The sequence below is a fragment of the Amphibalanus amphitrite genome, unplaced genomic scaffold, assembly GCF_019059575.1.
Source record: "Amphibalanus amphitrite isolate SeventyFive unplaced genomic scaffold, NRLGWU_Aamphi_draft 000457F_arrow, whole genome shotgun sequence".
Taxonomy (NCBI): Eukaryota; Metazoa; Arthropoda; class Thecostraca; order Balanomorpha; family Balanidae; genus Amphibalanus; species Amphibalanus amphitrite.
In genome coordinates this window covers 257651-272145 of record NW_024881951.1, presented here as the reverse complement: position 1 = coordinate 272145, position 14495 = coordinate 257651, and the positions used below count along the sequence as shown (strand labels likewise).

The 14495-nt window shown below is 49.6% G+C and overlaps 1 protein-coding gene across 1 annotated transcript; it reads right to left on the bottom strand.

The window, feature by feature from the left end:
• Positions 1-3483: 3483 nt before the first annotated feature.
• On the bottom strand, positions 3484-14424 carry LOC122391837 (prion-like-(Q/N-rich) domain-bearing protein 25). The gene is made up of 3 exons (XM_043386137.1): positions 12885-14424; positions 3914-5194; positions 3484-3548 (listed from the first exon to the last, which is right to left on the bottom strand). The coding sequence occupies exons 1-3, from the start codon at positions 14422-14424 to the stop codon at positions 3484-3486; spliced, it is 2886 nt and encodes a 961-aa protein (XP_043242072.1).
• Positions 14425-14495: the final 71 nt, after the last annotated feature.

Sequence of the window (14495 nt, the reverse complement as noted above, 5' to 3'; positions counted from 1 at the left end):
AACTTTACGAGCTGCATTTCAATTGCATTATTCCAATGTCTTAGAAACAACAGCGGAGCTATCACTAGGTCGTTACTTCAATAATTTTATCTCAAAATTGTTGCAATATCTTAACAGCAAGTAAATAGAAATGATGAGCAGCGAAACGAAGTTGAAATCTAATCCACTCGATTTTCTCAGCGCGAGAATGTCCTCGCGGAAGTTTACTAGGCCAGTAATCCGCTTTTCAGGAGAATTCTTTAGGCAGGCTTTAGTTTTTCATAGTTTGCTATCACGTTTTCCACAAATAACTTATCCTTCACGCATATGTAGGGCTCTAAAACAAATAAACGCCCGACAAGACTTTAAATAGAGAGCTATACTTGTTCACAAGCAATACGCACAATTTCCCATAGCGAAGGTGACAAGAATTGACCAATCACGTTGCGTGTTTTCTGCTGGCGCTGAATTGTACCGTGGGCAAAATGACGTGAATAGAAATGCCGTGGCACGGCATTGGTGAGATTGGGTAAATGGAGTGCCGTGGATCAGCCGCCGTGGTAGGCATCCACGGCATCTGCATCCACGGCATTGGTAAGATTGGGCCCAGGTTCGCTCACTCACTCCCCACATCACCCCCGCTTCACACCACACTCCAGCCCGCCTCATCCACCGAGCCGAGCCAAATAGACAGGCCTGACCCCTACCCCCCCCCCCTCCCCCTGCCGGTGTAACGCAGCGTCCGGTCAAATCGCTCTACCAGGCGACCCGAGCCGGTGTCATACAGTGTGGGTAGGCTGTGCCGCTTCACTTTCGGGTCATGCGGCACAGCCTACCGGTACCAGGCGGCTGCTGCCAATGATGAGCCATAGGAACCCGGTGGATAAAGAGTAGCGGACCATCAACCTGTACACGACTGTACAAGATGTCCCAAGGGAACTTTATTTCAAAGAGGGTGTTAGATCGACAAAGGAACCGGCCTGACATCAATCAGGATAGACACAAGCTTTTACACTTCACAGAAGTGGCCCAATCATGCAGAAACGTTCCAAAATGCATCATTAGAAGTACAGTGCATCCTAAAAGAGGCTCATCTTTCTCCATTTGTCCCTATCTACCGCAGGATCTATAAAGATGCTTCACTTGCAAGTTACGACACACCAGACACACTAGACACATAACTCAGCTAAGAAATACACTTAACTCTCTAAAAAGATACACAAGCTGAGCGAATGACACCAAGCTAAAATATAAGAACAATTCAACGCATCATCAGCTTGCCGAGTGTTTTACATCACAACAGAAGTAGGGCCCCATAAACCATACATGAACTCATATACGATCAACCTTCACTACCCTGAGGTCTGTTTTGCTGTTAGGCAGCTGTAAGGTCATGTGACGTCATCAAAGGTCACCAGCGGTTTTTTGACAATAACTCCGTACAGGAACAAGATACAGCCGCGCGGATGGTCTCATTGTGTTCAGCTCGTCAAGGCGCATTGAATGATATACATGATGACCTCGAGGTCACGTGACCTGAGGTCAACCTTTGACCTTGACCTTTCGAGGTCAACATATATATCATTCGATGCGGATTGACGAGAGGATCACGATGCTGCCCTTAGTTTGTTCCTATACTGACTAGTTCAAAAGTAATTCGAGAAAAACTCTCTCCATACCTAGCGCCGCCATTTTGACTTTTTTGATCCCTGTGACGTCATCTTTGACCTGACCTGAAAATGATCTTTGTAAAAATTGTAGACCTTGTCCGTGCGTATCCCTTGCCGTTTACCGCTTGTCGCTATCTTGCTTTGTTCTCGAGATCTCAGGGTCATCGAGTGTTCTCGAGATCTCTCAGGTCATCCGCCCCCCCCCCCCCCCGTCGGTACGAAGTTGGCGCAGACCCCCGTCGGTGCGCGGGTTAATGAATTTAAGTTCACTGAAAAATTAGCAAAAACCCAAATTCACCTAAAATTGTAACAAAGTGCAACATTCGATGTGCACGGACGTGCTGAGTTCATTTGTGCTTTATTTTTGCGCTCTATCTTGATTAGATCAAAAGTTACATCTAATCATTTGTATAGGCAAAAAAACTTTTGACCTGTAGGAGGGTCGTACCCCCCCTCCCCCCTCGGCCGTCCTCATTATGACTAAAAGGTCCTGGCGTGGCAAGGGCTAACGCCTGGGACCAATATCATATCACATGTTATCACATGTCATGAAGTTATTTTAGTCGTATTTTTATGTCAAATACCAGTTTTCTACCATCACATCCAACATTTTAAGCACTATAAAGCCGACATCTCTGAGATCTCGCAAAGACTCCATCGCCTCAGGGACTACTGGAGAGTAGGTAGACATGACACGAGGCTTACAGTCCACCGCTAAAGTAATGTGTGGTTTTACCAATCTCAACGGTTGGCTTTGACTGGCGATTGTTTAATGCGGAGTGATTGAAAAGAACACGTGAATAGATAAAGTTGTAGCTGCAAGGGTGAAGATACATGTAAGCTACATTTAAAGTCTCGTTGCAGTCTGGCTAATCGTTCCTAGGCTTCAGAAGCAGAACATACCCATGACTGAAACCACACATTACTTCTGCTGTGGACTGTACTTAGGTATGTCATCTGTCTCACGTTTCAAAGTGTTCCCGCTTATGTGTTCAATTTGTTATCCGAATCCTGGCTCAACCGTAAACAGTGAACTTCAGCTGAAGTCAAATTTATTTGTGACACAAATAAAGCAAAGCGTGCAACAAAACATGCAGACAAAGGACAAACATTGAAACTGACAAACATCAACATAAACGTAGAACGGTCAAACGTGGGACGTTATCTAATGAATGAAGAAAACGATCAGAACAACATAATTTGTCATCTACAAACAAGCAACGCTACTACGACGCTGATAACAAAAGCATCTCTAAGAAGCAACGGCAGCATCGTACGACAAAACACAAGGACAAACAACGAAACAAGGACAAACATAAAAGCGAATAAGCAGCTATGACCTACAAAGCAAAGTGGTAACGTAAACTCCCAGGAAACGTAGGACAAAAACAAAACAAAGACCGAATGGGTATGACGTCCTTCTAAGCACCAAACTGTTGCCATATAGCCCAGAAGGAAATAGTAGGTCTAGCGCAACTACCTTCTACTGAGCGCACAACATAGCGTTTGTACAAAACCAAGAAGCACAAACGTATCTCTGCCACAGCAATCCTTCTAAGACTGATGCAACAATTCTTCCAAACACCCAACAAAGTTGTGTTATACAATCTATAAGGACACTGTAATTACATCAGTCCTTCTAGGTCTGACACAACAACCCTTCTAAGCACACAACAAGGCGTCAGTGCAGAGCCCTGTAGCACATTGAGAGTTGTTGGTGCAGGAATCCCCCATCCAACAATCCTTCTAAGCACACAACAAGGCGTCAGTACACTGAAAGTTGTTGGTGCAGGGATCACCCATTCAACAATCCTTCTAAGCACACAACAAGGCGTCAGTACAGAGCCCGGTGGCACACTGAAAGTTGTTGGTGCAGGGATCTCCCATACAACGATCCTTCTAAGCACACAACAAGGCGTCAGTACAGAGCCCGGTGGCACACTGGAAGTTATTGGTGCAGGGATCTCCCATTGCCACCGTTCCCAGTGCGCACATGTTGGCGTTACAAAGGTTACTAAGGCACTCAGTATTAGCGGTACACATCTCCCCAACAGGAAGTAGAGCTGTGGTGCATACCATGTTCAGACACCTCAGTGAGGCACATTGGGTGTTGAGTGTGCAGGCGGCACCGATCCCCAGGCCAGAAGTGTTGGGGAGAGTGGTGGTGCCAGTGGTGGTGCCAGTGGTGGTGATGGTGCCGGCGGTGACGCACTGCATGTTAGAGCATGCCATTGACTGGCAATCAGTGGAGGTGAGGCACATACCGCCGAGAGAGATCCGGTTGGCGGCGCAACTGCCCAGCACGCAGAACGAGGAGGCACACTCGGTGGGGCTCGTGCATGAGGATCCGATGGGTCTTTGGCCGGTGGTGGTGGCTGAGCAGGTTCCTCCCAAGCAGTTGTTGGACATGCACTGGGTGTTGACGAGGCACGTCTGGCCAGCAGAGAGTCGGGTGACGCACTGGTTTCCGTTGATGGTGGTCGTGCAGTACTGGGTCATCAGGCTACAGCCGTCAGTGGAGAAGGGTGTCGTGCACTGGTTGGTGACGCAGCGCTGGTTGAAGCACGTGTTGGACATACACTCGATGTCGCGCTGGCAACGTGCGTTGGTGTCGCGCTTCTCCCTGCACATGTTCCCGCGGGGAGCCGGGCTGCAGTACTGAGACGGCAGACAGCGGTCTGACATGTACGGATTCGGGCACTCGTCCTCCACACAGACTCCACGCTCACAGACGTTCGAGAGACACTGCTGCGAGGCTGAGCAGCGCGCCCGAGCCTCCTTCTTGGCCACGCACATGTTGCCGCGTTCTCCCGGAGAGCAGTACTGCGTGGGCATGCAGTCGATGGACGTGTCGACCATGGGGCACGCGTCCTGCTTGCACCGGTTGTTGCGGCACGTGCCGGAGAGGCACTCGATCGGGTCGGTGCACCTGGCGTCGACGGGCAGCTTTTCGGTGCAGAAATTGCCCGTGGAAGAGCTGGTACAGTACTGGTTGCGGTTACATCCGAGCGAAGAGAACGGCCTCGGGCAGCGGTCGGATCCCAGCTGACAGCGGTAGCCACGTGACGTCAGCACACACTGCTGTCCCAGGGGACAGTTGGAGCGTCCCACTCCGGTCACAGAGCACTCCTCCCGCCTGCCACAGACGTGGTTTCGACACACTCCGCTGACACACTGGAACCCGGTGGTGCATGGGCCGCCGTCCGGGCTCTGCGGAACGCACCTGGTGCCTCCCGAACCTCCGGTGGAGCACACATGTCCCAGAGGACATCCGGACGTGAAGAGTGGAAGCGGACACTGGCGCTGCTGACGCGCCACGTAGACGACCGCTGGAGGATGCGAGACGCTGTTGGAGGTCTGGAAACCACCCAGGGTTCTGCTAAGGCTCAGGAAGGAGTTACCGACGCTGCTGGCACCGGCGCTAGCCAGCGCCGCAGGAGCTGCCAGCAGCTTGGTCAGCAGCAAGAAGCGGCCGCGGCGACTGGACTCGGTCTTCTCAGAGGCATCTTCGGTCTCGTTCTGTTTAGCGGCGCACTGCGCAGTGGCTATCAGCCCGACAAAGAGGAAAACGTAGGAGAGTTTCATGATAGGAAATCAACAGGGTTTGGGAGAGGAGAAGATCCAAGTGAAAGGAAAAGACTCAAAAGAGTTAGTTTTTACTAAAAAGGAAGGCTTTAGCGGAGAACCACGCCTGATCCAATCGACTCCAACAAGCCGACTCTGATACTAACCGAACCACCAACCCTCCTTTATATACCAGCCTCGACCGCCCGGGGGCCTCACAAATCCCGAGACCTAGTTCCTCCACTTCCTCTTTGACGAGTCGCTTTACTGCCAAAGTAGTTCACCAAGGAATTCACCTCGGACGTGATCGGAGTGAAGAGAAGATATTGTGCGTGGCGCGCCACACGCCGCTCATTCCGGCGCCTTGAAAGGCCGGCAAGATCAACGGTTTTAATATATATTTCAGTGTGTATGGGTTGAATATTGATGCGGGAAGTAAGTGAGGACGGTGGTAGTGGGAGGATTACGTCTGTCAGTCCACGGAAAGTGCCCCGAGCGAGAGCACGCACTGCGTGTGGACTGTGTGTGGGGTGGTGTTGGTGTCCAAGATGTGTTGTAGAGTGGTGACGTGGTGCTGGTGAAGCTTCAATGTCCTCTGACTATAACGGTTACTGAATTCTTGGTAGATCTGTGCTTTGTTGGATGCTGTAGAGACTTGTATTTGAATCGCAGCTTATGGTTGAAATACGGCCTACTTCAGAACACTTGAGATTGCGTGGGAGAAGAGAAGCCTCCGAGTGCATCAGCCCTTTCGAGTGTGCCTTCACGTTCTACCTGATGAACAACTGCGACTCCATCCAGGCGTTTCTGGGCGAGAAGTGTCGACTATCATCAGCATATCTGCGCTGTAAAATGTATACCTACTCGCGTGTTTGGAGTTCTGCCAAGTTTGGCAACATTGGCAAAAAATTCGAAACTACTTGGTAGATCTGTGCTTTGTTGGATGCTGTAGAGACTTGTATTTGAATCGCAGCTTATGGTTGAAATACGGCCTACTTCAGAACACTTGAGATTGCGTGGGAGAAGAGAAGCCTCCGAGTGCATCAGCCCTTTCGAGTGTGCCTTCACGTTCTACCTGATGAACAACTGCGACTCCATCCAGGCGTTTCTGGGCGAGAAGTGTCGACTATCATCAGCATATCTGCGCTGTAAAATGTAACCGAAGGTTTGTTGTCAATAGTTAAAACACTATTCTTTAGAATTGTGTTTTTCTATTGAAAAACAAATCTGAGTTCCCTGACAATTTGGCAAAAGCTGCCTGAGATCAGTACAACTTGATGCTCTTGAAAACGGCTGGTCCAAATATTCTGATTTTTTCAGGATTTCTAGTGGGCCAGGTGATCTACGTTCTGGTATGGGTCTCCCCTCCGCGGACCATCTGGTGCACGTGCCACGTGACTTTAAAAATTCCCGTGTTAAGCCAATGGGGAAAATGAAAAAATGCGTTCCACGGCAGATTGCTCGAAAACGATCCAAACGACCCCCCATTTTCTTACATGCAGATCAACCACCATTCGGTGCACTACCCATGGGTATGTCGCAAAGTGGCCGGAAAAGTCCAGAACCACGTGCCACGTGCCGTTGAAAATGACCCTGCACACCGGAAATTGGGACTTTTGGTCATTTCGGCGCACCCATGATGCATACTATGGCGTGGGTGACCAAACAATGGGTGTCATCCGGTCGGCAACTGTTTAAGGTGTCGTCCAGTGGGCCAAAGTGGTAGTTTCAAACTTTTGGGATCCACCACTCTGGGGATTCTTTTTGACAATATACTTACGTTTCTTGGCGCAATGTTCATTCCACCCAGCCGGTCGTCAATGCGTTAGATGACCCAAATGACGATTGACCTGAAGGAAGTTGGGGGCGAGGAACACGCACGTGCCATCCGTTTTTTACTCGGGCGCTTTCATCTAGGAGATTTTTGCAGATACGTCAATGCGTTAGATGACCCAAATGACGATTGACCTGAAGGAAGTTGGGGGCGAGGAACACGCACATGCCATCCGTTTTTTAATCGGGTGCTTTCATCTAGGAGATTTTTGCAGATATCTTTTTGATTTGTGAAAATGACCAGCCTAGCGGTATGCCAGCCGCTGATAAATTATTATCTTGCTGCGGCCGGGCGCTTATTTGCGGTGTTTGCGTTTGGCGGCTGGCGGGCGACTTTTAGTCGTTTTCGGTTAGCAGTTAGCGTCGGTGCGGTGCGGGCGGTTTGATTTTTTTCGGCGTTTCGGCGTTTTTTTTCTGTGTGGTTTGCGGCGGTCGGGTGATTTTTTGCCGTTTGCGTTGGCTTTTCGGGCGTGCGTTTTACACGTTTTGCGGTGTTTACGTTTTGCGGCGGGCGGGCGTTTTGTGTTTTTTGCGGTGTTTGTCTTTGGCGGCGGGCGGGCGGGCGGGCGGGCGATGCGGGCGGTTTTCTTCTTTTTTTTTTGCGTCGTTTGCGGTGTTAAATTTGTTTGCGGTTGGCGGGCGGTTTTATTGTTTTGCGGCGTTTTTGCGTTTTTTATTTGCGGTTTGCGGCGGGCGGGCGTTTGTTTATTTTTTGCGACGTTTGCGTTGGCGTTTCGGGCGTGCGTTTTGCGCGTTTTGCGGTGTTTGCGTTTTCCGGCGGGCGGGCGTTTTTCACAATTCAAAGTCCAAACCTTCGGGCCACAGCGCTCCTCGAAAAGCGCTGCCCTCGAGTATACCTACTCGCGTGTTTGGAGTTCTGCCAAGTTTGGCAACATTGGCAAAAAATTCGAAACTATGTATGTTACGCTACGCTGTGGTCCACGCGCCATCTTGTCGTCTTTGACAAGGCTTCCCTTTAATTCTATATGCTTTTTGTGAGCGTTATTTTCTTATACCTACAAATACAAATATAGGCATGCTGTGTACTTGTATGTGTTGATCTATGACTATATAGAATGTATGATACCATAGACGATAGGTAATAGGTATATAGGTACCATAGGTATATAGTGGTATATACCATAGGTATATAGTGGTATATACCATAGGTATATAGTGGTCTATGATGATAGGCATTATGCAATCACGTATATGAAGACATTCACGAGTCGGGACATTAACCCTCGCCCGCACATGCCATTTTCCCATCCTAGAACGCACATGGGGGGGATGGGTGGTTGCCACCACCCCCGCGCCATTTCGTTCCTGTTGGAGATAGAGCTTAGCGGTAAAGACCAACAAGATTCTTTGGGAAGAGACAAATCCAATGATACCCAGTTTTACCTTCTCAGGTCAGTTATTGACCTTCCAGGTCAGGTCAAACTAAAAAATGTTGCTGTTTTGGGTCACCGTTGGATATCAAGTGCGCTGCTTATCATATACCGATGACGATGCCGTTTTCTGGTGCCAAGCCAGCTAGAACCTCTTTGTCACACTACCCGACCAGATTTTTGCTGCTGAGGTCATTCCAGGTCAAGCTAGGTCAGGGTCAATTATATGTGTTTGTATGTATGTGTGTGTCTGTGTGTATACTGAATCAGAATCAGAATCAGAATCAGTTTATTCGAAAAAGGTCCGCGTAAAACGGGGCTTTTCACTTTCTCACGTCAATCAGTAAATCAATGGGGAATGTTACTGGGACATCAGACATAATTAAAATCGCACATCAATCACGCAAACACTCACATAATACCTAATGCAACACATGACTAAGTAAAAGGGGGGGGGGACTCAGTTTGATGCCTGTGAGAATGCCACAATTCAAGATTGGCGACGAACGACTGACACTCGCAGAGCATCATCCATCATCAGCTCCCAGCGCCGTCTTAACTTTAACGCGGAAACTACGATCTGCAGGATCCAGTCGGTGCCTATTCAGCAGCGAAACGCCTCGGTAACACAGTCGTCGCCGACCCGTCTCGGTGCGTATGCGCGGCAACGTCCTGTTTACGGCTCGACGTGTGTTGTGATCGTGGATCTCGTCTGCTTGCGAACCGATGGTGAGGTACAGGCCTGTGGGCTCTTCGTTCCGGATAATACGTTGCAAGGCACATATAGTGTGAAAATCGATGAGCTGCTCAGCTGTAAGCCACCCTAGAAGTTTGATTGCATCTGACACGTGGTCACTTCGCCGCCTGCCGGTGATAACACGGGCACCAAAATTTACAATTTTTTGATGTGTGCAACGATTGTTTATGTGTCCATATTACGTGAAATAATGATCTGAGAAGCTTTTACCAAAAATGCAGTAAAAAAAACTTCACAAAAAGTAAATTCAGCTTGCCTAAAACGCAATTATCTCAGATGACCTAGGCTGACCTTGACCCTGACCTTGACACCTGTACATCGTCGAACAACATGTTCCACGATAGGTGGGAGGTAAGACTGGCAAAAAAGGCCGAAATCAAGGTGTCAAAAGCTTACAAGGCCCATAGCAAACGCAAGATGTTGAGAATTGGCCATTTGGGTCATGACATGACCTGAAAAACAAGGTCATATCTCCGAAACAAAAAATCACAGAAACTTGAAATTTTCAGTGCACATCAAGAAAGAATGGAGGAGCAGCTATACGAACGAAAAATTAGCCTTCTAGCTCTAAAAATGTCGAGTGCAGTGCAGAGCAGAAAGACTACCTGGGGGGTGGCACCCCCCCCCCCATGTGCGGGCGAGGGTTAAAAGCCTTCCACATCTGGCGCTGCACTTACGGATAGGGCGATAACAGTATGAACTGTAACAGTATTACGGCCGATATAACGGTATTACGGGAGAGCTCGGTGCGGCAGTGACTCGTGTAGCGGTAGTTGGGGCTGCGTGGCCGCCCTACACCTGGCGTGCACCCCTGTATTGATCGGTGACTACCTGGTTCCCCCGGTGATAACCTCGCGTCAGATCGGTGAAACATTCCCTCCCCCTCCCAACTCACTGCTCCCCTCCCTCCCCTCCCCAACTGCCTCCCCTCCCCTCCCCTCCCCTCCCTAGCCATTTGTTCCAACCAACCCCTCGTGGCAAAAGAGTAAACATATACTTATCTTTAGCTTTACCATCGACTAAAATTTTGCGGAAAGTTAAATAGTCTCTGATTGATATTAGTTGTGGCAAAATGCGATTAGTTATAGATAAGATCGTAGCTGCTTATTCGCTTTTATCTTTGTCCTTGTTGCGCTGTTTGTCCTTATGTTTTGTCGTACAATGCTGCCGCTGCTTATTAGAGATGCTTTTGTAATTAGCGTCGTAGTAGCGTTGCTTGTTTGTAGATGACAAATTATGCTGTTATGATCGTTTTCTTCATTCATTAGATGACGTTTCACGTTTGATCGTTCTATATCTATGTTGAGGTTTGTCAGTTTCAATTTCATCCTTTGTCCGCATGTGTATGTTGTACGCCTTGCTTTATTTGTGTCAAAAATAAATTTGACTTGAGTTGAAGTTCACTGTTTATGGTTGAGCCTGAATTCGGATAACAGAGCGAACACACGAGACGGAGCATTTTAAAAACGTAAGACGGATAACATATGTACGCCTTGTGTCAAGTCTGCTCTCCAGAAATCCCTGACTTAGATGGAGAATTTGCCAGATCCCAGAGATGTCGGCCTTAGAATGTGATATGTCTAAAATGTTGGATTTAATGGCAAAGAACAGGCATTTGACATAAATTTACAACAAAAATTCACACTGATTAGTCACTTTAGCCCAACTTGCCAGCTGAGCTCTCCTTTTGTCTTTTGAATCGTGACCTGTTGCCTTTTGAGGGTGCAAGTCGCTACTTTTCTGTTCGTGTTGTCATCTGTCGTATGACATATGGTAATCACCTGTCATATGACATGTTAATTATCTGTCAAAATTTGACAAATGGCAAATATTTGTCATAGGACGTATGCATGTGCTTTGAATTTAGCAGTCCTTAGGCACTCACAGGTAGCTCACAGTCAGCCACTTTGTGACCGTTCGTCAGCGCGTCTGTCCGTCCGTCTCTCGGTACATTAGTTCGTATGTTCGTCCGATCGTCTGTCCACCCGTCTGTCCGTCCGTCCGTCCGCCATTTCGTCTGTCTGTCCGTCCGTCTCTCGGAACATTTGTTTGTATGCTCGTCTGATCGTCCATCCACCCGCCTCTCCGTCCGCCATTTCGTCTGTAATTGACCGTCCGTCCGTTCGTCAGTTCGTCTAACCGTGTGTCCGTCCGTCTGTCCACCCTTTCGACCGTCCTTCCGTCAGTTCGCGCGCCATTTTGTCTATTTGACAGTCCGCCCGTCAGTCCGTCTCTCCATCCGCTCGCTGTTCTGTCTGTCCTTCCGTCAGTCCGTCTGCCTGTCCATCCGTCAGTCCGTCTCTCCATCCGCTCTGTGTTCTGTCTGTCCGTCCGTCCGCCTGGTGTCTGTCCGTTCGTCAGTTCGTCTGTTTAACCGTATGTCCGCCTGTCCAACCGTATGCCCAACCGACAGTTCATCTGTTCGTCCATCCCTCCATCTGTTTGTTCGTTTGTTCTACCCACCCTGTCTCCATAATAACGTCTGAAGTTTGGCCTCATCAAGACACCAAGTTTTTATATTTTGTATGATCCGTTTTCCATCTAAATACTAGGAAGCTCGGTAAATATCAATGTATACAATTGAAGGGCTAGAGAAACGGAGAGCACCAAACTTCCCATGCCCTTTTTTTACACAAAGTGCAACGCTCAAGCATGAAAAAGTATCAAAACTCAGCTAATCTTGGCATATAAAACCCATTACCTGATAGCAACCTCTGGATTCTGCACAGAAGAGGATTTTGAAATCACCTGCTAATAGTTTGCAAAGCAACTGCGATACCTCCGTGGTGGTGCAGCTCAGTAAAAGAACAGAGCCAAACATGACTCCCTGTAATACTCCGCACTCAAATTATTTCTAGCTAATCAAACCATTATGGAAATCCTGCATAATATCCCCCTAAAAATTCTGGTCCAGCCACAGGTAGTGAAATTCAGTTGCAAGTCAAGTTTATTTATGACTCAAATAAAAGCATGCGATGAAACACGGAGACAATGGACAATACATTCAAGCTGGCAACAATCCGCATACACTAAGCGTGCTGAACGATGAAAAAGTGGCAAGCAATCGAAGCAACGAAAGGCACACGCATCAAACGGCATCCTTTCTCAGCTGGCATAAGCAACGATAATTCGAGGCAAATTATGAAAGCATGTCTACTAAGCACCGGCAGTGTAGCATGACCACACACAAAGACAGGGACAAACATGATAGGACAAAAACAAGCGGACACAGCGCATAAGCAGCTAACCACTACAAAAGCGACAACATATCTTGCTTAGAAACTTGCTAAACAAACAGCGTGAGGATAATAACAAAACAAAGCCGTATGGATGTGATGCAATAGCTTTTCTAAGCAAGAGACATTTCGAGCTGTATCGACATCGATAGGACATAATGAGCTGTGGCTGAACTTAGCCTCGGAGTATAGGGTCAAGACATGGTCCAGCAATGCACTGTGAGTGTAATGCAGCAGTTTTTCTTTCTGCGATGTTCTAGTTCAGCTTCTTCTAGGCTTTCTAGAAACAGATGAATGCCTACTGCCTATGCACAGAGCATAGTATCATCACAGAGTGCAGAGGCACATTGGAAATTATTGGTGCATGGGTCTCCAGACGCCACGATTCCCAGTGCGCACATATTAACATTGCACAAGTTACTCAGACACTCCGCATTAGTCGTACACGTCTCACCGATTGACAGAAGGGCAGCCGTGCAAACCATGTTGAGACACCTCAGTGAGGTGCACTGGGAATCCAGGGTACAGGCGGCACCGATACCAAGACCCGTGCCTGTGGTGGTACCTGTGGTAGTTCCCGTGGTGGTGCCCGTGGTGGTGCCAGTAGAGGCAACACATTGCATGTTGGTGCACGTCAACGACTGGCAGTCAGTGGAGGCCAGGCACATGCCGCCAAGGGACATCCGGGTGGCGGCGCAGCTGCCCAGCACGCAGAACGAGGAGGCGCATTCGGAAGAGCTGGTGCAAGAGGATCCGATGGGCCTTTGGGCGGTGGTGGTGGTGGCTGAGCAGGTTCCTCCCAAGCAGTTGTTGGACATGCACTGGGTGTTGACGAGGCACGTCTGCCCAGCAGAGAGTCGGGTGACGCACTGGTTTCCGTTGATGGTGGTGGCACAGTATTGGGTCATCAGGCTGCAGCCGTCATTGGAGAAGGGCGTCGTGCACTGGTTGGAGACGCAGCGCTGGTTGAAGCACGTGTTGGACATACACTCGATGTCACGTTGGCAGCGTGCGTTGGTGTCGCGCTTCTCCATGCACATGTTCCCGCGGGGAGCCGGGCTGCAGAACTGGGACGGCAGGCAGCGGTCCGACATGTACGGATTCGGGCACTCGTCCTCCACACAGACTCCACGCTCACAGACGTTCGAGAGACACTGCTGCGAGGCTGAGCAACGCGCCCGAGCCTCCTTCTTGGCCACGCACATGTTGCCGCGCTCTCCCGGAGAGCAGTACTGCGTGGGCATGCAGTCGATGGACGTGTCGACCATGGGGCACGCGTCCTGCTTGCACCGGTTGTTGCGGCACGTGCCGGAGAGGCACTCGATGGGGTCGGTGCACCTGGCGTCGACGGGCAGCTTTTCGGTGCAGAAATTGCCCGTGGAAGAGCTGGTACAGTACTGGTTGCGGTTACATCCGAGCGAAGAGAACGGCCTCCGGCAGCGGTCGGATCCGAGCTGACAGCGGTAGCCGCGTGAGGTCAGCACACACTGCTGTCCCAGCGGACAGTTGGAGCGTCCCACGCCGGTCACGGAACACTCCTCCCGCCTGCCACAGACGTTGTCCCGACACACTCCGCTGATGCACTGGAACCCGGTGGTGCACGGGCCGCCGTCGGCACTCTGGGGAACGCACCTGGTGCCTCCCGAACCTCCGGTGGAGCACACATGTCCCAGAGGACATCCGGACGTGAAGAGCGGCAGCGGACACTGGCGCTGCTGACGCGCCACGTAGACGACCGATGGAGGCCTGGAAACTGTGTTTGTCGACTGCACGCCTCCCAAAGTCTGGCTAAGGCTGAGGAAGGACTTGCCGACGCTGTTTGCTCCGGCACTGGCTAAGGCGGCAGGACCCGACAGCAGATTACCGAGGAAGAAGAACCGTCCACGTCGGCTAGACTCGGTCTTCTTAGAGTCTTCCTCAGCTTTGTCCTGTTTGGCGGCGCACTGCGCGGAGGCTATCAGCCCGACAAAGAGAAAAACGTAGGACAGCTTCATGATAGGAAATCAACAGAACTGAGGAGTAGGGAGGAACCAAGAGAAAGGAAAAAGTATCTGAAGAGAATCAC